The 24,378-nt window shown below is 39.7% G+C and overlaps 1 protein-coding gene across 1 annotated transcript in view; it reads left to right on the forward strand.

The window, feature by feature from the left end:
• Positions 1–24,378, forward strand: part of LOC126162531 (probable tRNA (guanine(26)-N(2))-dimethyltransferase) — an 82,638-nt gene that overhangs the window by 56,228 nt on the left and 2,032 nt on the right. Inside the window, exon 8 of the mRNA XM_049919103.1 lies at positions 17,890–18,189. Coding sequence (XP_049775060.1) covers positions 17,890–18,189 — 300 coding nt within the window. The remainder of the gene's footprint in view (positions 1–17,889; positions 18,190–24,378) is intronic.

Here is a 24,378-nt window from a genome sequence, read left to right on the forward strand (position 1 = left end):
GGGGGGGGGGTGCGATGGGGAGGTTCCCTTGTGACAGATGAAGAAGCTTGCACAGGATAGAGTAGCATGGAGAGCTGCATCGAACCAGTTTCTGGACTGAAGACAACAACAACTGAAATAAATGATTTGCATTGATTTGCAGACTTTTCTTTTCTACATTTTTCAATTACTAACCCTGTCATTCGTGGTATAACTATTTTTAATCACGTCCCTATTAGCAGAACTGTGGAATTTATATCTTCATTCCACAACTACTTGGCTGCTTCTTCAGAATATGTTGTGATTTCTGAGGTTGTGGTTACGGTGGGATCTGAAAACACCCAAGTAAATATCAGATTTCGTTTCTATACTGACACAAGAATTTTACAATGTCTCTTGCTCCCAAACATATCATTTGCCTGCTACTCTCTCATTGGCTATGTAGAACCAGCATTTGACACATCCCCTTTGTTCCAGCCGTGTCCCAAGGAGTGACAAAATCACAACATGAAACACACAAGTATGCCACTGGACCTTATAGTCTCCTGCAAAAATGAATATAATTGTTTAGTATTTGTCCAATTTTAAAATCAGTTCAGTTCTGACTGCAAATAGATTCAGGCAGACAGCAACAGATGTAAAATATCACAAGAAAGTCTACTAATAGAGTTTCAAGAACTGGCTTTAAATGATGACTCTAGGAATATACTACAACCCTCTACCCCCATCGTCCACAAATGGATGCGAAGACAAGATTAGAATAATTATAGGCCTGCACAGAGGCATTCAAACAGTCGCCCAATACATGAATGAAACAGGAAGAAATCCTAGTAACTCGTACTGTGGGATGTATCCTTTGCCCTGCACTTCAAGGTGGTTTGCAGAGTATGGATGTTGATGTATAGACTTCCATGGTTGGCAACATGATGTAATTTGCTGCCCACACACTACTCCATTCCCTGCACTCGTCTAGTTTTCAACCAAGCTGGTTTCACTATTTCCCCTCCATCCCAATTGTAGTGTTGTGCCTGAGCAACTGTGAAACACAGACCGAAAAATCTTCTAGTGTGCAAGTCATATGTAATGTCAGTAACTAATACATACTGTAATTACTCGAATCTAAACCGCACCTTTTTCCGGTTTTTGTAATCCAAAAAACCACCTGCGGCTTAGAATCGAGTGCAAAGTAAGCAGAAGTTCTGAAAAATGTTGGTAGGTGCCACCACAACTAACTTCTGCCGTCGAAAATATGTAGCGCTGCACAGGCATGATTTGCAGGCACAAGGATAAATACTGGCGCCAAAACCTCTGTGTCAGTAAATAAATTAAAAGAAAAGGTAGAAGAATGTAAACATTATGCCATGTATTCTTTCGTGTTTGCTGATATCTCATTTAAATCCTGTCTGCCTAATAAACTATGAAACTAGAGTGAGACAACAGCAAACGCGGAAGAATATACATATGTCATGTTTATACTCATATTATTCTAATGCCAAATAGTGATACAGTCAGAAATGAAGCACGGCAACTGAATGGATTTTTAAATCTAAGATGACTAATTTCTCTGCAGAATGTAATGTACTAAAGAGGCATCTACAAAGATTTTAAACGGAGAAAAATTTTCGCTTAACTCTCGTTCAGAACATCTTCTATCACACATAGTTTACTATTTGGTTGTTGTTGATCATCATCAAAGAAAGCGTCAGTGTAAGTAACAACAAATAGCAGTGTCTTGTCATTTCAAATTCTGAAGGTGGCAGGGGTAAAGGGTAAAATACAGGGAGCGAAAGGCTATTTACAATTTGTACAGAAAGCAGATGGCAGTTAGAAGAGTCGAGGGGTATGAAAGAGAAGCAGTGGTTGGGAAGGGAGTGAGACAGGCTTGTAGCCTATCCCCGATGTTATTCAATCTGTATATTGAGCAAGCAATAAAGGAAACAAAAGAAAAGTTCGGAGGAGGTATTAAAATCCATGGAGAAGAAATAAAAACTTTGAGGTTCGCCAATGACATTGTAATTCTGTCAGAGACAGCAAAGGACTTGGAAGAGCAGTTAAACGGAATGGACAGTGTCTTGAAAGGAGGGTATAAGATGAACATCAACAAAAGCAAAACGAGGATAACAGAATGTAGTCGAATTAAATCAGGTGATGCTGAGGGAATTAGATTAGGAAATGAGACACTTAGAGTAATAAAGGAGTTTTGCTATTTGGGGAGCAAAATAACTGTTGATGGTCGAAGTAGAGAGGATATAAAATGTAGACTGGCAATGGCAAGGAAAGTTTTTCTGAAGAAGAAAAATTTGTTAACATCGAGTATAGATTTAAGTGTTAGGAAGTCGTTTCTGAAAGTATTTGTATGGATTGTAGCCATGTATGGAAGTGAAACATGGACGATAAATAGTTTAGACAAGAAGAGAATAGAAGCTTTCGAAATGTGGTGCTACAGAAGAATGCTGAAGATTAGATGGGTAGACCACATAACTAATGAGGAAGTATTGAATAGAATTGGGGAGAAGAGGAGCTTGTGGCACGACTTGACTAGAAGAAGGGATCGGTTGGTAGGACATGTTGTGAGACATCGAGGGATCACCAATTTAGTATTGGAGGGCAGCTTGGAGGGTAAAAATCGTAGAGGGATACCAAGAGATGAATACACTAATCAGATTCAGAAGGATGTAGGCTGCAGTAGGTACTGGGAGATTAAGACGCTTGCATAGGATAGAGTAGAATGGAGAGCTGCATCAAACTAGTCTCAGGACTGAAGACCACAAAAACAACAAGAGTCATTGTTTCACTTATGAGACAATTCTTCTCCTTTTTTTTTTAATTGTAAGCCTTGGTAGCGTGCACAAAAGCAAGCCATGCCGCGAGCGATGACGGGTCGTAGACGCTCATTATCAGAATTGGACAAACAGTGCATGACCCAGTACGATAATGCATTTTGAGCGTAGAGTGACATCAACACCTAAAACAAAGAGAACGTCACTTATCAGATCAAAGGAAAACAAGCAATCGATTCAAACCAGATGAAGCATGTGAAAAGGGAAGGGTACCCGTATAAATACAGACAGAGCGCCTGACACATAGCAATGGCTACTTGGTAGAGCTTACCGGTAAGTGTCTAGCTTACGACTCGATCCAAACTACTATAGCTGTATCTTCATCCATTCGACCTAAATTGTGTCTCTTTGTTTCGATTCGGAGGTGCGGTCTAAAACTTTTATCTCCCCTTGAATTTCGAGTCTCAAATTTCAGGTGCGGCTTAGATTCAGGAAAAATTTTTTCCCTTCATTTCGAGTATCATTTTTCAGGTGCGGCTTAGATTCAAGTAAATACCGTAAATAAAGGATGACACTCATGACTCAGTCCAGTTCTCCCCTCCCGCCATATACTGACAACTGTTAGTACCATCTTCATGACAGGTCGTGCGACGGTAATTTATTCTCACGAAAACAATTACAGTTTAATATAATTTATTTTGTTTGGTAGACATTTCATTGTGACTTAATTTTCATTCTTGTTTCATTTGAATGTCTCCACCATATTCTAAACCTGATATAAAGATGGTAACATTTTTACCCGATATTCTTATATGTGGACGGTGACCGACTTTCTCATTTGCAATCCACTTAGTAAATCATTACTGTCTGTCATAATTAAATGAAATGTTGATCTCCGTTCAGAATCGAGTAATGTTTTTTGAGAGACAAAATTTCCACTTTTGAATGTTACCCTTACTCAAAAAGCAGTATTAATGCTTGTACACAATATCCATACATGTAGGAGAAGTTTTATTGCAAATCTGTTTGTAAGTACTGTTTCCTCCAGTGTTTGACAGAACACAGAGATTCATTTCAGAGCATTGCATATTTATTTGACGTTTCGAAGTAAACGATATCTCACTTAGCATCTGAAGTTTGTGGAGCACTGGTGGAAATCCTGAAGGACTATATCAGATTAACTAAATGAAAAACATCATTAACAATGCATATTATGGAATTTTTATTCATTTGATATGGTTTTGTATAAATCATCAAAAATTACCTCCTCAACAGGTTCGTCAGCTTTGGGGTTGCTTATGAATGTGACAAGGGAATTAACACCACTTGTTGATGCCCCAGACACAGCCACTCCCACTGATGACTTTAAACTCTCCAAAGTCCAGTTCTTGTAGTATTCACAACACTTTTTTTGTTCACCACTTGCTATTTTCCCATCAATACTGGACAACAAACTACCTTATTTTCTTTTCAATGCAGTTGCTGCTAGTAACAGATATAGCATTTTCTACAGAGCATCCACTTTTGTGCTGCTTGCTTTGCACATTCCACACACAGTTGTCAGCCTGTTACATTGATAATAACTCAGTGATCTGCTGCCTTGTACAACCCCTCTTCTTATGGAAAAACTCAATACAGCAAGCAAAAAGACAACAAGAAATAACTCAGTTCACCAGATGACGCAACGTGAAATATACACCTGTGCTGACATCATGAAGCGATGGCATGTGGTATCCGGGCTGAACATTGTTTCCTTTGATCTTTACCAACACTACTGGGGAAATCTGTTTCCATGTTTCAAAATGTTCTCAAACAATGTGCACTTCAGTAGCCAGATACATATGTTTTAAAAACTTTGCAAACTCAGTGTGTATGGGGCATGAGTGTTTACATTTATTTCTGTTTCCATATGGCTCACTGGTGAAATTAAATCTTAACTTCTTTCCTCATGTATTGCCCACTGAGAAGTAGTATTTGTTTTGACAGAGGTATATCACATTGTGTAGCTGAAACCAATTCCTACTATGACACAATTAAAAGTTTCTATTCAGTCACTCAGAATAATTCTATTAGACCCCTACTCTCACCCCCCCCCCTCCCCCTCCCCCTATTATTAACACATGCACTGTCTTCTTGCTGTAGGTCTGACGTACCTGCAGATACCGTAAATCAAATTCAATGAAAATTACATGCAGTCTGCAAAATAATTTCTCAAAAATAATGTTCTCCTTATCCAGCTTGTCTGAGTTTATGGTATTTTTGTGTTAAGTTATATAGTGAACTGTAAGTGGACATTGTGTTTGTATCATGCACAATGAAAACTGACACAAAAAAGATGTTGGAGGCTTTATACCAGACTGAATTACTGTCTTCATTACTTGAAGTGTGGGAAGAGGAAAGAGACAGCGCAAACACTATCTTTGATTTGCCCAAGAAACTTGGAGATGCCACTGCCACTGAAATTCTGAAAAATGAAGAACCAATGCAAATGCCTTCCAAGGATGCTACTGATTTCGAACCAATTTATGAACCTTTTACTTATGATGTAGCTAATGACTATGATTTTTTCAGTCATGTCAAGAACTTACTTGAGCATAACAATCATGTCAAGAAATTAATTGAGCATAAGTGTCAAACACAGGAACTTTGTATCTCATTATCAGAGATGCTTTGAACAACAAGGAAGAAAACATGACAAACCCGAGGTAATAGTGGAGTACATTTGGTCTACTTTTCGAGAGGCAAGGACTAATTCCATAGCTGTGCGTGATACTGATATAAGGTGATGGGCATTCACAATAGCTGGAGTGCTTGGACTGATGAGTTCCGAAACTGGGTCTACCTGAGTTAGGAAATGTAAGGCAGTTCTCAAGACTGTGAGCCAGAAAGTTATGCAGTTTGTAACATACAAGCATAATTGAATGCAGGAAGAGGTAGAGTATTCTGTGATTGCATTTGGTATTGAATTCATGGGCACTACCATTCCTAATTATTCAGTAGCTGAAATTCTAAATACCAACCAATCTCTATTTAAATGTGACAATCAAAGAGTCCACACACCATGTAGCATAGGCGAATGAGACACAATTGTTGGGCTGCAATCAGCGTCTAGAGTATCACATTTGTATTCAATTTATCCAGTTATTTCTGTGGAAGGTAGACTTCTTTGCCCGCTACTCATTGTCTTCCATGGCATCTGAACATATAAATAACAACTTCAAAATCAGACAATGTGACAAGCATATCCTTGAACAGTGGTGAGATATCTGTATGTCTCCCAGCATTGGATCAAAATATTGTCTGGTTCTGGATTCATTTTCAAGTTGGTAGCCCTGCGCCTGCTATATGGACGTTTGAGTCACAGCTCCCGTACAGATAAATAATTTAAGTAGTTATAAACTGTTTCTAACACTTTAAACTAATTTATTACGTTAATTATAGTGCTATTCAAGCTTACCATTAAAAGTTTTTGTCTTACTCGCGTATTTTCATAGTAATCACGTAAAGGTTCATTTTGTTTACATATCGCGGCCAAGCCGTACTTTTGAGCTTTCAAATTAAACTTCATACCGCAATTTTAAGTGCATTTACTGATAGTTTAGTGTGCTAAATACACTCCTGGAAATGGAAAAAAGAACACATTGACACCGGTGTGTCAGACCCACCATACTTGCTCCGGACACTGCGAGAGGGCTGTACAAGCAATGATCACACGCACGGCACAGCGGACACACCAGGAACCGCGGTGTTGGCCGTCGAATGGCGCTAGCTGCGCAGCATTTGTGCACCGCCGCCGTCAGTGTCAGCTAGTTTGCCGTGGCATACGGAGCTCCATCGCAGTCTTTAACACTGGTAGCATGCCGCGACAGCGTGGACGTGAACCGTATGTGCAGTTGACGGACTTTGAGCAAGGGCGTATAGTGGGCATGCGGGAGGCCGGGTGGACGTACCGCCGAATTGCTCAACACGTGGGGCGTGAGGTCTCCACAGTACATCGATGTTGTCGCCAGTGGTCGGCGGAAGGTGCATGTGCCTGTCGACCTGGGACCGGACCGCAGCAATGCACGGATGCACGCCAAGACCGTAGGATCCTACGCAGTGCCGTAGGGGACCGCACCGCCACTTCCCAGCAAATTAGGGACACTGTTGCTCCTGGGGTATCGGCGAGGACCATTCGCAACCGTCTCCATGAAGCTGGGCTACGGTCCCGCACACCGTTAGGCCGTCTTCCGCTCACGCCCCAACATCCTGCAGCCCGCCTCCAGTGGTGTCGCGACAGGCGTGAATGGAGGGACGAATGGAGACGTGTCGTCTTCAGCGATGAGAATCGCTTCTGCCTTCGTGCCAATGATGGTCGTATGCGTGTTTGGCGCCGTGCAGGTGAGCGCCACAATCAGGACTGCATACAACCGAGGCACACAGGGCCAACACCCGGCATCATGGTGTGGGGAGCGATCTCCTACACTGGCCGTACACCACTGGTGATCGTCGAGGGGACACTGAATAGTGCACGGTACATCCAAACCGTCATCGAACCCATCGTTCTACCATTCCTAGACCGGCAAGGGAACTTGCTGTTCCAACAGGACAATGCACGTCCGCATGCATCCCGTGCCACCCAACGTGCTCTAGAAGGTGTAAGTCAACTACCCCGGCCAGCAAGATCTCCGGATCTGTCCCTCATTGAGCATGTTTGGGACTGAAGCATCGTCTCACGCAGTCTGCACGTACAGCACGAATGCTGGTCCAACTGAGGCGCCAGGTGGAAATGGCATGGCAAGCCGTTCCACAGGACTACATCCAGCATATCTACGATTGTCTCCATGGGAGAATAGCAGCCTGCATTGCTGCGAAAGGTGGATATACACTGTACTAGTGCCGACATTGTGCATGCTCTGTTGCCTGTGTCTATGTGCCTGTGGTTCTGTCAGTGTGATCATGTGATGTATCTGACCCCAGGAATGTGTCAATAAAGTTTCCCCTTCCTGGGACAATGAATTCACGGTGTTCTTATTTCAATTTCCAGGAGTGTACGTTTGCTGCCCCTTTATATCTGTAGAGTATCGTCATCTCTTAAGTAATTTCCAGTAATAAACTTCTGAACCATTGTTTACATTGTCACGAGTAGGTCTAATTTTTCGTACACGTATTTTCATTGTTTTCCAGTAACTTAATCGTCTTTCTGTCACTAAAATCGATTTGTACCATGAGTGTAAAGTGCCTGATGTGCCGTAGAATCGTTAGCTCCGGGGTCTGGTGTGATGGATGTAGTAACATTTTTCATTGGGGCGATTGTAGTGGCGTGGGAATTGGGAAAATGAGCAAGACTCATCAGTGGTTTTGTAGGCTATGCAGTAGAGATAGAAAGATTGTGGAACGGGAGGGGAAATTGTTGCCCTTCAGGCTGAGTTAGATGAGGCTAGGCGAGAACTGGGCAGGCTAAGGGGGGAGAAGGGTAAACAGGGGTGGGAAGTGGCAACAGGCATAAGGAACAGGCCAAGAAATTCTTCTGACAGCTTTGTTATTAATGTACAAAATAGGTTTGACCTGTTGCCTCAGTCGGAAACTGATGAGCCTCTCACAGAAGTAGATGTAGACAGGGCTCAACAAGCTTTCAGCAGCAAATTGAATAAGAAGGTAGGGAAGTCTGCAAAGAGAAAGAAAGTCTTGTTGCTAGGTAGTTTGCATGCTAGGGGTGTGGGCCAACTTCTGCAGGATGAATTAGGGTCAGAATACCAGGTCACAAGTTTTTTCAAACCTAGTGCTGGACTGGGGCAGATTACAGAGGATTTAGGTTCACTATGTAGAGGCTTTACTAAGGAAGATACCATGGTTATTGTGGGTGGGCTGGGCAACAGTATTGACAGAGATCCAGGGTACAGCATAGAGTGTGACCTGGCAAAGATTGCATCAGCATCGAGTCATACCAGTGTTGGGTTTGTGTCGGTTCTGGAGCGCCACGACCGGCCTCATTTGAGCTCTTCTGTCAGGAGAGTTAATTTGGAGTTGGAACGGCTATTTGGATCTGGTGCAGGTTCACACATTGGTGTGGTTCCTGTTGATTCACTCTGTAGGTGGGACTATACTAGACATGGCCTACACCTCAACAAGAAAGGGAAGGGTAAACTGGCTGGGCTGATAGCAGGAAATTTAAAGGGGGGAGGAACTACATCTCATGGTGGAAACTTTTTTTAGTGTAAGATCAGTGTCCAGTGAGAAACTCAGCCAAATAAGTACTAAAGATGTTAAAAAAGTTCAAGATACTCACAAAAGTAAAGTGAAAAATAATGTTAGTATATTTCATCAAAATACTGGGGGATTGAAGAATAAAATTGATGAGCTTCTGCTTTGTTTAGAAGATATAGAAACTGAGAATGTAATAGATGTACCATGCCTGTCTGAGCATCACATTGTCACTGATATGCAAAAGGTTAGCATCAATGGGTACAAATTAGCTGCACATGTAAGTAGAGATAATATGAGAGGAGGAGTTGCCATATATGTCAAAAGCTTCCACAGTGTAAAAAATTTAGAAACCAAAAAATTTTGTGTAGAGCAACATAAGGAAGCATGTGCCACTGAACTAAAACTAAATGATGGCACTTTCATAATTGTAACAGTGTATAGGTCCCCCTCAGGGAATTTCCAGCTATTTCTAGAAAACTTGGATGTTTCATTGTGCTATCTCTCAGACAGGGGGAAGCAAATTATCATTTTTGGAGATTTCAACTGTATTTCCACCAACCTCTCCCTCTGAAATCAGAAAAATAATAAACTCACTGAAAAGTAAAAGCTCTTACGGAATTGATGGCATTTCCAGCGAGATACTTAAAGGGTTCGGTCTTAGGTCCTTTACTGTTCTTGATATACATTAATGACTTACCATTCCACATTCATGATGATGCAAAGTTATTTCTTTTTGCTGGTGATACAAGTATAGTAATGACATCCAAAAACCAAGAACTGAGTGATGTAATTGTCACAAAATTATTAAGTGGTTCTCAACAAACAGACTCTCTTTAAATTTTGATAAAACACAGTATATACAGTTCCGTACAGTAAATGGCACAACTCCAGTAATAAATATAGACTTTGAACAGAAGTCTGTAGCTAAGGTAGAATTTTCAAAATTTTTAAGTGTGTCCATTGATGAGAGGTTAAACTGGAAGCAACACATTGATGGTCTGCTGAAACGTCTGAGCTCAGCTATGTATGCTATTAGGGTTATTTCAAATTTTGGTGATAAGAATCTCAGTAAATTAGCTTACTATGCCTACTTTCATTCACTGCTTTCGTATGGCTTCATATTCTGCGGTAATTCATCATTGAGTAGAAAAGTATTCATTGCTCAAAAATGTGTAATCAGAATAATTGCTGGAGCTCACCCACGGTCATCCTGCAGACATCTATTTAAAGATCTAGGGATCCTCACAGTAACCTCACAGTATTTATATTCACTTCTGAAATTTGTTGTTAATAATCCAACCCAGTTCAAAAGTAATAGCAGTGTCCATAGCTATAACACCAGGAGGAGAAAGGATGATCTTCACTATGCAGGGTTAAATCTGACTTTGGCACAGAAAGGGGTAAATTATGCTGCCACAAACGTCTTTGGTCACCTACCAAACAGCATCAAAAGCCTGACAGATAGTCAACCAACATTTAAAAATAAATTAAAAGAATTTCTAGATGACAACTCCTTCTACTCATTGGCTGAATTTTTAGATATAAATTAAGGGAGGGGAAAAAAAACTAACTTAAACATTAGTGTCATGCAATATTTTGTGTAATGTAATATCTTGTACAGACATCTTTTATTAACCTGACACGTTCCACATCATTACGAAGTGTCATATTCATGATCTGTGGAACAAGCATCAATCTAATCTAATTTAATCTAATCTAACCATCAACGGGACATGTTCCTAATTCCACATAAACACGTACAGGTAACAATCACTCTACCAGACACAACACCCCTTGTTCAGATTTTGGATGTGTATTTCTTACCAAGGAAAATAGTTTGTGGAACATATTTATGAGTGAGTTTTACTCAATAACAGTGATATTGAATTGCACAGTCATAACGCTTTCATCAGACACCATGCACTTATACATAATCAGTTCTGTACCCCCATATTCAACAACATTGTCGAGCTTGCTTGGAAGAAAGCTACGTATCCAGTTGATGTGATGCTTTTGACAGTGTTATACAGGACGCAGAAGATTCAAGATACTCAGCACCCAACTGCATCATTTATCAAATGTGCATATTGTTGGTTACATCCGCAGCTAAATGGAAGATAAAAATACATAAATACTACATAATTATAACAGTAATAATAAAATATGTTATTTGAAGAGGCTCATAGAGCAGGCATATGGCCGATAGGCACTATAAGTATCAAATGCACTTGATATTTCCATCATTATTAATTTTATCTCAATATTGGTGAGACACTTCACAAATGTACCTTGGAAGTACAGAGTTCATACATCCATTTTCCCCAGACTCCATCCACGAATGGAATGGGAGGAAACTCTGTTACATAGTACAATGAAAATCACCCTCTGCTATGCTCTTTATGATGCATAATATGAATGTAGATGCCAACATGAGTCTGTTCTTTTTCCTTAGGCCAGTATTACACTATTAAGTTTCTTTGTCCAATATCTTTGTCAAATATCTTTGTCAAAGAAATTTGACGGTGTAATAGGGAACTTTGTCAAATGTCATCAAATATTTGATCAAATCTAGGGCCTCACTGTAGATTTGATCATAGAAGTCGCTTGTCTTCTGTTCACTGCAATGTGACATGTTAGCACATGGAGCGCTAGCATCGTTGCAGCGTTCTGTCATCTGTAGTGTTTTTAAAAACATAGCCGGTAAGTAAATTGGTGTGTCCTGACAAAACTAATAGAGATGTATGAAACTGATGAGGTGCTTTACAACGTGAGGCACCCTGAATACAAAAATAGATTAAGAAGATTGGAGACCTGACCTAACCTAACCTAACCTAACCTAACCTAACCTAACTCTCTCCTGTAGCAAGGAATCTTGAGTGTTACAGTGAGCCTGTCTTCTTAAGTGAGTATTGTGCTTTGTGATATGAGGATACACTTCACAGAACACACACAGAAATGTATGCTCATCCATCTTAAGTAATTGATGTATGACTTGATGTCCTCCACTATAAGCTCACGTAACAAGTTTTGTTGAATGCTTTCATTGTATCGTCCTAAAACCCACGGCTTCACCCAGGTATGTTTCCTTCTCCCCCCTCTTCTCTTCCGCAAGTGCACACAGTGCAATTGTGGTACATGCAACTGCTGCGGGTAATAACAAGTTGTTGTTGTCAGTCATCTTGAACTTTGATGAAAAATATGATGACAGCGTAATACCTCTTTTTAGAACCACGTCATAGATCTTATATTTGACGAACATTTGATCACATCTTTTATCAAATCTTTGACAAAGAAATTTGATAGTGTAATACCGATCTTAATGAGGACTAGGACATCCCCAGTCTCAGCTCTCCTGAGCTTCATTTGTCTTCCTGGTATGGAGTCCAAGACTTCGGTTTGTTGGCTTAAGGCAATGTGTGTAATGCTCACAAAACTACTCTTTAAGTCATCACAACCATTTCAATGTAGGTTTTCAACAGATTTCTACACCAAGACCCACAAATAGACTTAATAATAGGTACCTAAGCTAACGGAAGATATAAATAAATAAATAAACTGTACTCTTAATTCATCGCAACCCTTTCAGTCTAGGTTTTCAAAGTGTTAAGTCGACTCATTCTTCCTCTTTTGAAGAACTTGCTTTCATTTTCTCCATTGGTATTTTTCTTAAGTTACCTTACTCATAAACTATCCGCATTCTTTGTTACTTCTTCGTATTTAATATAACCCTTCTTTCCCCTTAAACAGGAAGTTATAATATAAATACAAGCAGAATGTTCCTATTACCAAAAGACTATTTCAGTCAAGGAATTGTAAATATAATAGGTAAAGTTGTGGCAAAATTGTAATAATTTAGGAATAAGGAACACAACTCACTGAATAGTGAAAGTGTTCAGTGCTGACAGGAAAAAAGCTTTGCTGGGGCTCTTGGACAAATCAGTCAATGAGATAGAAGCTTGCTGCCCCCTCCCCCCCCCCCCCCCCCCACACACACACACAAGTGTAACTACATTGTGCTGGCAGAACACACAATGCTGGTATCTTCAGGGCTGCAATTCAGCTAGTAGGCTTGCTTGAGGGGTTATATCAGGTGGAGTGGATGGGTGATGGGTGGAGGAAACAGGCAATGGGAAGGAGGGTTGGGGAAGGGAAGCTGATGGCTTGGAGGGAGGTGCCAGATCTGTGGGACAGGATTGCGAGAGAAGTATGGGATAGGAATACTACACTTGGGCTCCGGAGCTAGTTAGTTCATGCAGTGCATGATGACAATGACATGGAGAAGTGGATTGGGAGGGAATGCAGGACAGAGGAAGGGGAGGCTGTTTGGTAGCGAGGGAATGCAGGACCGAGGAAGGGGAGGATGTTTGGTAGATGCTGTGGATGCAGTGAGTTAGGGGAATTGAGGTGAGGAGGAGTATGGGAATGCAGGATGTGTTGCAAGAGTAACTTCCATTTACATAGTTCAGAAAAACTGGTGGGGGGGGGGGGAGGAGGAACGGGGGAAGGTCCAGATGGCAGGGGTTTTAAAGCAGCTTTAAACTTGAATATGTGGTTCTCTGCAATATTCCACCACTGTCTGGTCAACTCTGCGCTTGGCCACAGTTTGGGGGTGGTCATTCGTTCTGGTAGACACTGGTTGATGGTCATGCCCACATAAAACACTGTGCTGATGTTGCACCAGGGCTAGTATATTATATGGGTGCTTTCTCTGGTGGATTAGGATATGCCTGTGACATGGTATGTTAAGATGTGCTATATGGGTGAATTGGGCAGGCTTTGCTCATGGGTCTTCCACAGTCATACAACATCTGTTGCAATGGGTCGGGAGTGGGAGTGGCATAGGGATGGACCAAGTCATTGTGCAGGTTGGGTGGATGTAGGAATACCACTTTAGGAGGGGTGGGAAGGATTGTGGGTTGGTCGTTTCCCATTTTTGCGCATGATGATAAATAGTCTATGGCCTGGTGAAGGGCATAGTTCATTTGCTCCAATCTGGTATGATATTGGGTGATGATGCAGGTGCTCCTTTACAAGTGGTTCTTACAAGGAACCACTTGAGTGTGAGATCATAAAAGGCCAATTATTTTACAGCATTCGGTGCTCCCCGTATTGTCAACTATGGAACAACAATATTGATTGCTAAAAGCTACTGGGGGGGTGGGACTGGACGTTTCCAATGGTAAGTTTAGTGTGCGGCAATGGTTGTAGTTGAACAGTTTACTCAATGAGTAACTCACAACAGTGCTGCAGTGATAGTATTGTTGATACAAAGCAGAGTAATGACAACGACAAAGAAACCAAACATTGCATTATATCTACAACAGCAGTTGCCAAAGTTGACATTTCATCAGAAAGGAACCCAAGGAATTCTGCAGAGTGAGAAAGAAGTGGCAGATGAAATATCAGTGTTTTTGCAAGATGATTAAGTGGAATGTGCGGTGTATTATACGCTTGAACTTGCGGTCAATCTTCATGAGAAGTACAATGATGATGATACATGCTTTACAAGTGAAAGTGATATTGCAACAGGGGTCAAGCCATACAGTTCATCATCCTTATCGGACAGGGAGCCACAAATCCTATTTGTAGTGAAATGCAGTAAAGAACAGTTGTCCAAGGAGTGGGTGCTACTTATAATTACATACGTGGAAGATGATCCACAGCATAGTAAAAAAAAAAAATAATAATAATAATAAAAAAAGTATGAACAGATTTCAAACAAGTCAGCAGCAATATGACCATTTAGTGCACAGGAAAAAGTATGGATGTTAAAAGGAGGACAAGGCACACTTGTTACAAAAACGGGTATTTGTGTGTTTCTGGGATGCTCGATACAATTTGCGGGATTTAAGATAATGAAATTTGAAACACGGCGTCAACTTGATGATGCATAGAAACAATGGAATTGGCCAGAAAATTTGTAGAGGAGATATACAAGCTTATCCCAGTGTTTGATTAGGAATTTGTTTTCAACCCCAGTCAGTCAAAATTTGAAGAAGAAATGCATATAAAAGGAACCCTGGAAATTAGAGGTACCAAGAGAGTTGTATCAAGATCACCTAACATCAATGCCTTAACGCATTCACGTACAACTGTGCCAACTGTTAATCTGTAAGATATTTGTACAGGAAGTTGTTTAGTGTACTGTAAGAAGGTGGAGATGCTCTACCCCCTACAAGTCTTTCTGGTGTGTGTGATCTTCTAAGGGCGGTAGGGAATATCTATGTCACAGCAAGCAACAGTGGGAAAATGGGCATAACAGAACTATAACTATGGCATGAGCACTGCTTTTGGCCAGTAGCTGATTAAAATAACTTGCTTTTGGGAGATTTTTAGTCTGCATATAAAAATCATACTCCCTTAGAGCAAACTATCACTCGTAAAGTGTATGATGTTACAATTTATACTACCTGGAATCACTGTATAAATTCAGCCTGTGGATGTTTTTCCACATGTAAAACACACTATCTGCAGCTTTGCCTTAAAGGAAAGCCAGTTTCACGAAAAGCTCCACAACGGACTGTTCTGCATTCGGTTGCAAGCCATGACATTCCACCAGTTCTCATCAACCATTACACCAATATGATTCTGTATGCATTCTTTAATTGTGAATACCTAACTGAATGTCCTGCACAGTTTGTAACTCTCAAGGAGTTTGCCTTCGATCTTGATGGTGCGAACCTTTGTGATCACTGTGGCACGCCTTTTTCATTCGGTGTCCATGGTGCAAGCTAATGGTTTGTTTTGAACATTTCTTGAACCTTGGCGATGTCCATTTTGTGAAGTGTAATAGTTACATGTCAAAGAAGGTTGATCTCTGCATGCCACACACACTAATTTTCTGTTGTCCTCCTGATGCACGTGGACAATCAATAGCAGATAGTATTTGTCCTGGCATTATTTTTAACACAGCATTTTCAAATGAGTCGTGTTAAAGATTGAACTTGTGACTTCGCACTCAAGGGGTTCCTTGTTAGAGTTGATGAGAAGATTAGGGGTGTGTGAAGATATGGTGGGAGAAATGTGTTTGTGAAATTTTCAGAAAACCCTGCTTAGAAATCGTTATCCTGGTGGAAGCTTTTCTGAATTATGTGGATAGGAGTTATCCTTGTGACACATCCTTCATTCCTGTGATCTTCCCACACTTATTCTCCAGAAACACTCAGCACCCACGTCCCCTACCCAAGAGCCTCCCCTTCCTCTGTCCTGCACTTCCTCCCAATCCACTTCCCCATGTCATCACCATCATGCTCCTGTGCCCATGTATAGCATTCTTGTCCCATACACTTGCTTGCCTCTTCCTCTCATAGTTCTACCCCACACAGCTGCTGTTAAAGGAGTCACCTGAAAGCTACTGAAGGTGTCATTCTGTTTTCTTTGCCTGTCAACGACCCAGTTATAGAACTGTGTGAATTGTGTGCAGTACGCAACCATCTTTGATTACTTGCCAGATTTTCATTACGCGCTTTGTTAACCTTGATGACTCCATCAGTATGTACTAGGAGCATACATCTCTCCTCATCTCCTGCTAGAAGACTCTAGTTGGAGACCTGATATACTACATATTGATGCATCCTTCAGCTAAGATGTTATATCTGCTATTGAAAGTGAGGTAACAGTTGAATCAGGCTTAGCCATTAAAAATGTGTATGAGTATTGATTGATAACCTCTGTAGTCAAATTTAGTGTGCTCACTGAGATGCTATGTCACCATGGGAAATGTTAACAGATTGTATTATATAAGTGGGGTATATAAATTTAATATTAGAAAAAAAGAAATCTTTTGTTAGTAAGATGATACTTGGTACAAACCATAAAATACAAGAATAGTTATTGCACTGTGTGAGGAAGGTCAGTGGTCAATATTCTCTCCTCCCTCCTCCACCCTTCCTCCCTCCCCATCACCTGCCCCTCCCATTTCTGAGTGGAAGGCAGTGTGAAGCATGGCACCTGCTTTCATTGTTCCGTACATCTTCTTCTGAAATGGACAAAAAAATTTGTGTACTCTGTATGTATGACTGGCAGATAAATCTCTACATAGGAATGTAGACTTTAGAATTCCTTTAGCTCTTCAGAGCAAAAAGTTTAAGAAACAACAGGCACCCTGGAGAAAGACAACAAACTGAAAGCTTGTGCACTTCATCTTAAAGGCAAGTGATAGTTTGTTTTCTTGATCATTGTTTATATGTTCATAACTGGAAATACTTCGCTATCAATTACAGATATTTCAGGGAAACAGAGAATCTTGTTGTGAGGTTACCTTAAGAAAAGTACGGTCCACAGATTTCCCATGTTGCTAATAACTCTGCACATGTTGATGATTAAGTTTTATTAGCTGTTGCTTTGCAAAAATCTTAAGTGTTTTTTACAATTACCACCACCAGCTACAGGGAAAGTTCTATTAAGAAAATCCATATAGTTATAATCTATTAGTCTTCTGCCCACATCTCGTGGTCGTGCGGTAGCGTTCTCGCTTGCCACGCCCGGGTTCCCGGGTTTGATTCCCGGCGGGGTCAGGGATTTTCTCTGCCTCGTGATGGCTGGGTGTTGTGTGCTGTCCTTAGGTTAGTTAGGTTTAAGTAGTTCTAAGTTCTAGGGGACTTATGACCACAGCAGTTGAATCCCATAGTGCTCAGAGCCATTTTATTAATCTTCCTTTTTCTTTTTCTCATAAATTCATACCTTCTGCCATTCGATGAATCATCTTTGTAGTTCCATTATTTATACATTGGGAGGTAATCAGGAATATATCTTCAATTTAGTCTCTCAATTATTTTATTTGTTTTCGTTGTGGTCAGTTATGTTGTATCATTGCAACTGAAATAAATGCTGTTAATTTAATAATGAAGCATGAAACATTTTAACAGCACTTTCTGATTCTGTGATGCTTAAATCAAAATTAGTTTTTAAACTGTTTGATAAAAATTTTAATTTTCTGTTCCAGGTCTGCATTGCTAAATGCAGGATATCGAGTATCTTTGTCCCATGCTCACAAAAACTCTGTGAAGACTGATGCTCCAGTTTCATTTCTGTGGGATGTAATGCGGGCTTGGGAGCAGATACATCCAGTTCGTAGGGATCGACTACCGTCTCATGCAGCAGCTATACTTTCCCGTACACCTGCAGCAACAATCTCATTTAATCTGCATGAGAAGGCTAATCCAGAATCTCGCCAGATGGGTCTTGTACGCTTCCAGGAAAACCCACAGCGATACTGGGGCCCAGGCACTCGTGCCAAAGCAAGGTAATTGCTGTCTCTGTTGTTTAAATGCTAAAAAGACTGGAACAGCATGATTCTTGCTACATAATTTTTGTTACTGTGAGATATCTGCCACAGCTGGGACAAATATGATTGCGGAAGACCAAAGCCTTACATGGTAGCCTATGAGTAGGAATTCGTGCTGTTTTTCTGATTGGAGATGTAATGTTAGGTTATGTGTAAGTGGAAACACAGGTTTTGAATGCAGGGGAGTAAGTCAGACTGGAAATAAGTGGATAGTTCAGAATAAGAAAAACTTTTGGGGAAATGCGAATAGCCTTCATAAATGTGAAACTTGAATGTCTTCCAGCGTATGAAATGTTGAAACAACATACGAGAATGCAGCTGGGTGACGTCTTCAACAACTGGTTCTCGAAGATGTCTCCCAGGTACATTCCTGCAAGTTGTTCAGACAGGCTCTTGATCTCTGTCTTATAGCAAACACAACTCTGAATTGTGCTCTGGAGAAGGATATGCCAAGTAAGTGTATTAACATAAGAAAAGACCCACCTTGGTTAAATATTGAAATTTAAGAAATGCTAAAGAAGGAGAGATGATTGCAATCTCAGTTCAAAAAAGAACAAAGCATACGACAACTTCCATTGTCATAGCTTAGCAAAAGATATTCCAGAGAAGCTGAGAAAATTCTCGCTCTACATAAAATCGCTAAGCAGGTCAAAGACACTTATCCAGTCACTTATTTACCAGCCTGGTGAGTCAGTATAAGATAACAAAAGAAAAAATTTTGCATTTAAGAAATCATTCTCACTGGAGGATTTTGCAAACATATCATAGTCTGACCATCGCACAGACTCCCATATGGAGGACATAGTAATAGGCTCTCTGGCATAGAGAAGCAACTGAAAGAGTTGAAAACAAACAAATTGTCAGGTCTGGATGGAACCCAAGTTCTTCTTTACAGAGAGTGCTGCATGGTATTGGCTCCTTACATGGCTTGCATTTCTCATGAATCTGTCACCCAACACAAAGTTCCAAGCAATTGGAAAGAAGTGCAAGTGACACCTGTATACAAGAAGGGTAAAAGACTGGACCTGCAAAATTACAGACCAGTATCCTTAGTATTGGTTTACTGCAAAGCTCTGAAACATACTCTGAGTGCCTACACAATAAATTTCCTTAAGAGAGAAAAGCTTCTGCCCACAAATCATCATACATTTAAAAAGCACCAGTCATGAAAAACTCAGCCTGCCCTTTCCTCGCACGATATCCTGCAGTAGGCAGATTCCATAATCGTGAATTTCCAGAAAGAGTTTTACACAGTGACCAACTGCAAACTCTGAACGAAGGTCTGAACATACGGATTAGGTTCCTAGGCATGTGAATGGCTCGAAGGCTTCTTATATAAAAGAACCCAGTACCTTGTCTTCAACTGTGAATGTTCATCAGAGACAAGGTTAAAGTCAGGAGTGCTGCAGGGAATTGTGATAAGACTGCTGTAATTTTCTATATACATAAATGATCTGACAGATAGGATCAGCAGCAATCTGCAGCTGTTTGCCTATGATGCTGTGGTATACGGGAAGGTTGACTGTAAGAGGACACAAGAGGACTGGTACAAAATTGCTGGTTGTTGTGATGGATAAAAGCTTGCTACAAATGAAGAAAAATGTAAATTAATGCAGGTGAGCAAGAAAAACAATCCCGTAATGTTCTAGCAATGCATTGGTAATGTGCTGATTGACACAGTCAAGTCAATGGAATGTCGAGATGCCATGTTGCAAAGTATTTTGAAATGGAATGAGCATGTTAGGGCAGTAATAGGGAAGGTGATGGTTGACTTTGATTTACTGGGAGAATTCTAGGAAAGTATAGCTTGTCTATGAAGGTGTTACCTGTAGGTTCGCGCTACATGCAAGTATTACACAGATGCTTCAGGAACTCTAATGGGAATTCCTGGAAGGAAGACAATTGTCTTTTCATGAAACGCTATTGAGAATATGTAGAGAACAAGCATTTGAAGCTGACTGCAGAAAAATTCTACTGCTGCCAAGAACCACAAAGATGCGGAAGAGAAATTAGTGCTTGTATGAAGGCCTGTAGACAATCTTTTCTCCCTTGCTCTAGTTGTGAATTGAGCAGGAAAGGAAACAGCTAATAGGGGTACAAGGTAACCTCTGCCATGCATTACATGGTAGCTTGCTGAGTATTTATGTAGATGTAATTGAACAATAGTAAGGATTCTGATCAATGCAAGCACAAAAATTGTGCAGTCCATTTCACTTCATTAAGTGTTTCGGTAAACATTTACATGGACATACTGGAGCAAGATTGATGCTACTGTTTCATACTGCATCTACAGATTACCTCTTTCAGTAAGATGGAACAACCTCACATTGGGATGTGGAGATTTGCACACCTTAAATCACTATTTTCCAAATTGTGGGTTGGTAGTATTGTACTGGAGAATATTATGTTCTGCCCATAGTTGCCTAGGTATCTAACACCTGTGGATTTCTTTTTAAGAAGTTATATGAAATCCTTTGTCAAAAACAATTTCATAACCCAAAATGCAGTGCTGGACTGCCAAAAGTAATGTATTACTGGACATCATCTAAGAACACCAGTGTACAGTACAGGGTGTGAGATGCAAGGTAAACTATGGGTAACCAGTGACTGGCCTTCGATTGTTTATTATACATTCTCTGCTCCTATTAGAGAAATGAAAATGTATAGTACTGTATAAAACAACATTTTAGAGAACAAATAAAAAAACTTTATTGCCTACATGTTGTAGTGTAATTTTGAGACTTCATGTTAAGTTCAGGACAGTACATACTGTAGTGCAATACCATGTGTGTTTTATATTACAGTATTTCAGTGTTTTATTCACTTGAAACAAGACCTAATGTCTCTGTCTTTGATTTTTTTCCCTTCAAAATTATGCTATGTTGTAGGATTTGCTGCTTTCAACTAATCTTATAAACGCATCAATAGCGGCAACTGCTGCGTAACATGTAGATGGAGGTGTTGAGTTTTTTGCATCAGCCCCTTCTTCTTCAGCATATTCAGTATCTGGTGGTTGAAGCTCTTGTGGTGCTATCACACTTTCTACTATCAGTTCGTCTGATATTTTTTTCAACTACAAGTGCTTAGCTGTCAGTGTCTATCCAGTCCAAAACCTCATCTCATCTCATATTTCATTTTGAGCGACGCCTGACAGTTCAACAGTAGCTTAATCTTTGATAGGATAGTGGAGTCTATTTCTTCTTTGTAGGCGTACGTCCTGAGTTTTTGCTAAGCCTTCCAAAGAGCAAAGAGTAGCATGGTGAATATATTCGCTTAGATCAATTTAGGTGCTGGAGGGTGTACTACAACTATTGCCTGTTTGGGAAAACCAAGTCTTTTTTTATTATTATTTTCTCCCACAGAAAGTATGAAATTATGGAAAATCCAATCTTTAAACAATTTGGAGATCATCCATAGATTGGGATAAGCTCCACAAATTACAGGAAAATTTGAAACACCTTTAAAAGCTCTTGGCTTTTTGCACTTGCCAATAACATAAAGAGTCAGCATGTGGTCTCCTGAAGCCTTTGAACACAATAGAACTGTAACCAATCCTTGGTTTTTATTTATTTATTAAAAAAAAAAGACCTTCGGTGCACATTTCATCTTCACCTGCCCGTTCCAAAGTATGTCTATTTCATCAGCTTTGTAGATTTGACTAGCAGTTAAGTTACAGTATTGAACCAAATTTGTATTCTTTAGCTGCATTTTGATCTGCCGGTCATAAACCCTCCCCTCCACCTACATCAAGCTACCGAATTCCATGGTGAGTTTTGAATTGATATATTCAACCATAAGAAAATACACATTCAGTTTCTGATAACCTCAAATTATCATTTAACTGTTTACTTGTTTCCATAATCATAGTCCCAGTTACAGGTATTCTTCAGACTTTTTGGCACAGAACCATGTGTACAAAATTTTATTCAGATGATCTAGTCTTGACTTTTTCAAAGTTTTCTGTGATTCAGTGTCTTTTACTATAACTTTTGAAGCTTACTTTTATTTATTTTTTTAAATATTATAGATTATTGAAGAACCAACTTCATATTCTTCCATAATCTTATTTCGATTCTCATCTTTCTCAGTCTGATTACTGATGGCAAGAATTTGTTGTAGTGTAAGTGTAACATGTTTACATTTTACTTCAACTTTGTTTTAAGAGATGCTATGTTGAGAATACATTCCCACAACATTACACAGAACTACTGTAATTTACTATATGGGACAGTACTATTCATGACTACACTTTAAAGCACTACTCTTCTAATTGCTATAGACAATTCGTACATGGCAGAAGCTGTCTGACAGGTGAGTGAAACAATTGTTGGCACTACACAACTTGAAATTGTTGACCACTGCCGAGCACAACTGAATTCTGCTGAGTGCATCCGCAATATGTAAGAAGCGATACGAAATTATTGAATGTGCCAGATTGTCAGAAGCCAGGTTAATGGGCTACCACTGTAAGTAAAGAAGAGTTTGAATTTTCTTTTACAGTCTCTGCAATTATTATGGACGTATTGCTGTGCTTTAAATAGTAATCACAGTATTCATTTGGAATTGCCTTGTACTGTCATGAAATGATTTCATTAAATGAGAAATGTAATAAATTGCAAATGAACTTCATAGGAACTTGAAACTCCATCATTTAGTTTACTGTTTCAGGAATAATCACAGAGATGTTTTGTTTTCGTACATGACATTAGTGTCTGAAACTTGGGTGCATAGTGGGTAGGTACAAAATTATTGACATTATTGCAAGCCATAATATAAGTAGATATAACAAATAAAGTCATGAAAACAGATAGATAGATACACAAACAGACGGATGGATTCTGACTAACACCAATGTTGAAAGGAAGAGGAGGATGGTGGATTAGGATATGTAGGTTAAGTTTGGAAGATTGGTGGGATAAAAGGATATGTTGTAGAGAATGTTCCTGTCTCAAAAGTTCAAGAGAATATGCTGGTTGATAGGATCCAAATGACCCATATGTTATTGTCGCCATTCTGGTCTCTTGAGTCATGCTGTAGAGCATGATCAACAAGTGACTGCATTATGCCCCCAAGAGGTGTCAATTCATTTGTGCCAATTCACCTGTTATGCCAATGTGGTTTTGGTTATCCCCATGTAGATAACCATGCAATGAACACACATGAACTGATAAATGACTTCGGTATTTCCTGTTGAGTATGTTATACTAGTGATGCAGTTGGTGTAGGTGGTAGTTGCAGTTGCAGGAACTTTGGACTAAGAATGGTGATGTAGTTATGTCATAAGATGTGAAGTTTAGAGGGGTGATGGAAGGGAACTTTAGGTTGAATAGGGAGAATGTCGAGGAAGGATATCATTTTAGGGTTCAGCTTGAGTATGTCTTCTTTGAGTCATCTACTGAGGCATTCATGGCATAGATGATATTGAATCTTCTATGTTATTTGACAGTAGGAAATTTTTGCTAAGATTAAACCAAGTTAAAAAAAAGTTAGCACCGTATTTCTAATGTTCCTAATTTAAAATAAAATTTCTTCAGGAAAGGGAGAAATGTTTCCAAGGTCATTTTGATTACTAAAATTTTTCTTTAGGTTTTTTTTTTATTTTTATTTTTTATTTATGAATTTGGCCAGCTATGCTCCGCATACAACTTAAGACTTATGGTGTTTCTTTTTCTTCCTTTCTTCCCAGTACTACTTCATTTTCTCTCCAACTGCTCATCTCTGATATCTGTCCACACTCTCTTGCGTCGAGGTTTTGGCTCATCTTCTTCATAATTTGTGTTTTCTATCAGTAGCCTGAAGTGATTCCTGTCATGTATTATTTCTTCTGTAACACCTATTTTGTTGGCATCTTTCTTTACTGTTTCTATCCATCCTACAGTTTTTTTCAGCTTACTAACGTAATTAAAAATTTTCTTTGTAATCCGTGTTTCTTCCATTCTTTTTAAATGTCCATAAAATTTTAGCCGCCGCTTCCCCATTGTATCTGTGATCTTCTCTGTATTTTTGTATAAATCTTCATCTCTCCTTTTAATCCATCTAGTTTCATTGTTTTTCTCAGGACCTAGAATTTTTCTTAGTATTTTTCTCTCTCTTTTTTCTAGTTCTCTTAATTCACCTTTCTTATTCAATGTTAGGCACTCCGATCCA

This window comes from Schistocerca cancellata, chromosome 2 (assembly GCF_023864275.1).
Source record: "Schistocerca cancellata isolate TAMUIC-IGC-003103 chromosome 2, iqSchCanc2.1, whole genome shotgun sequence".
Taxonomy (NCBI): domain Eukaryota; kingdom Metazoa; phylum Arthropoda; class Insecta; order Orthoptera; family Acrididae; genus Schistocerca; species Schistocerca cancellata.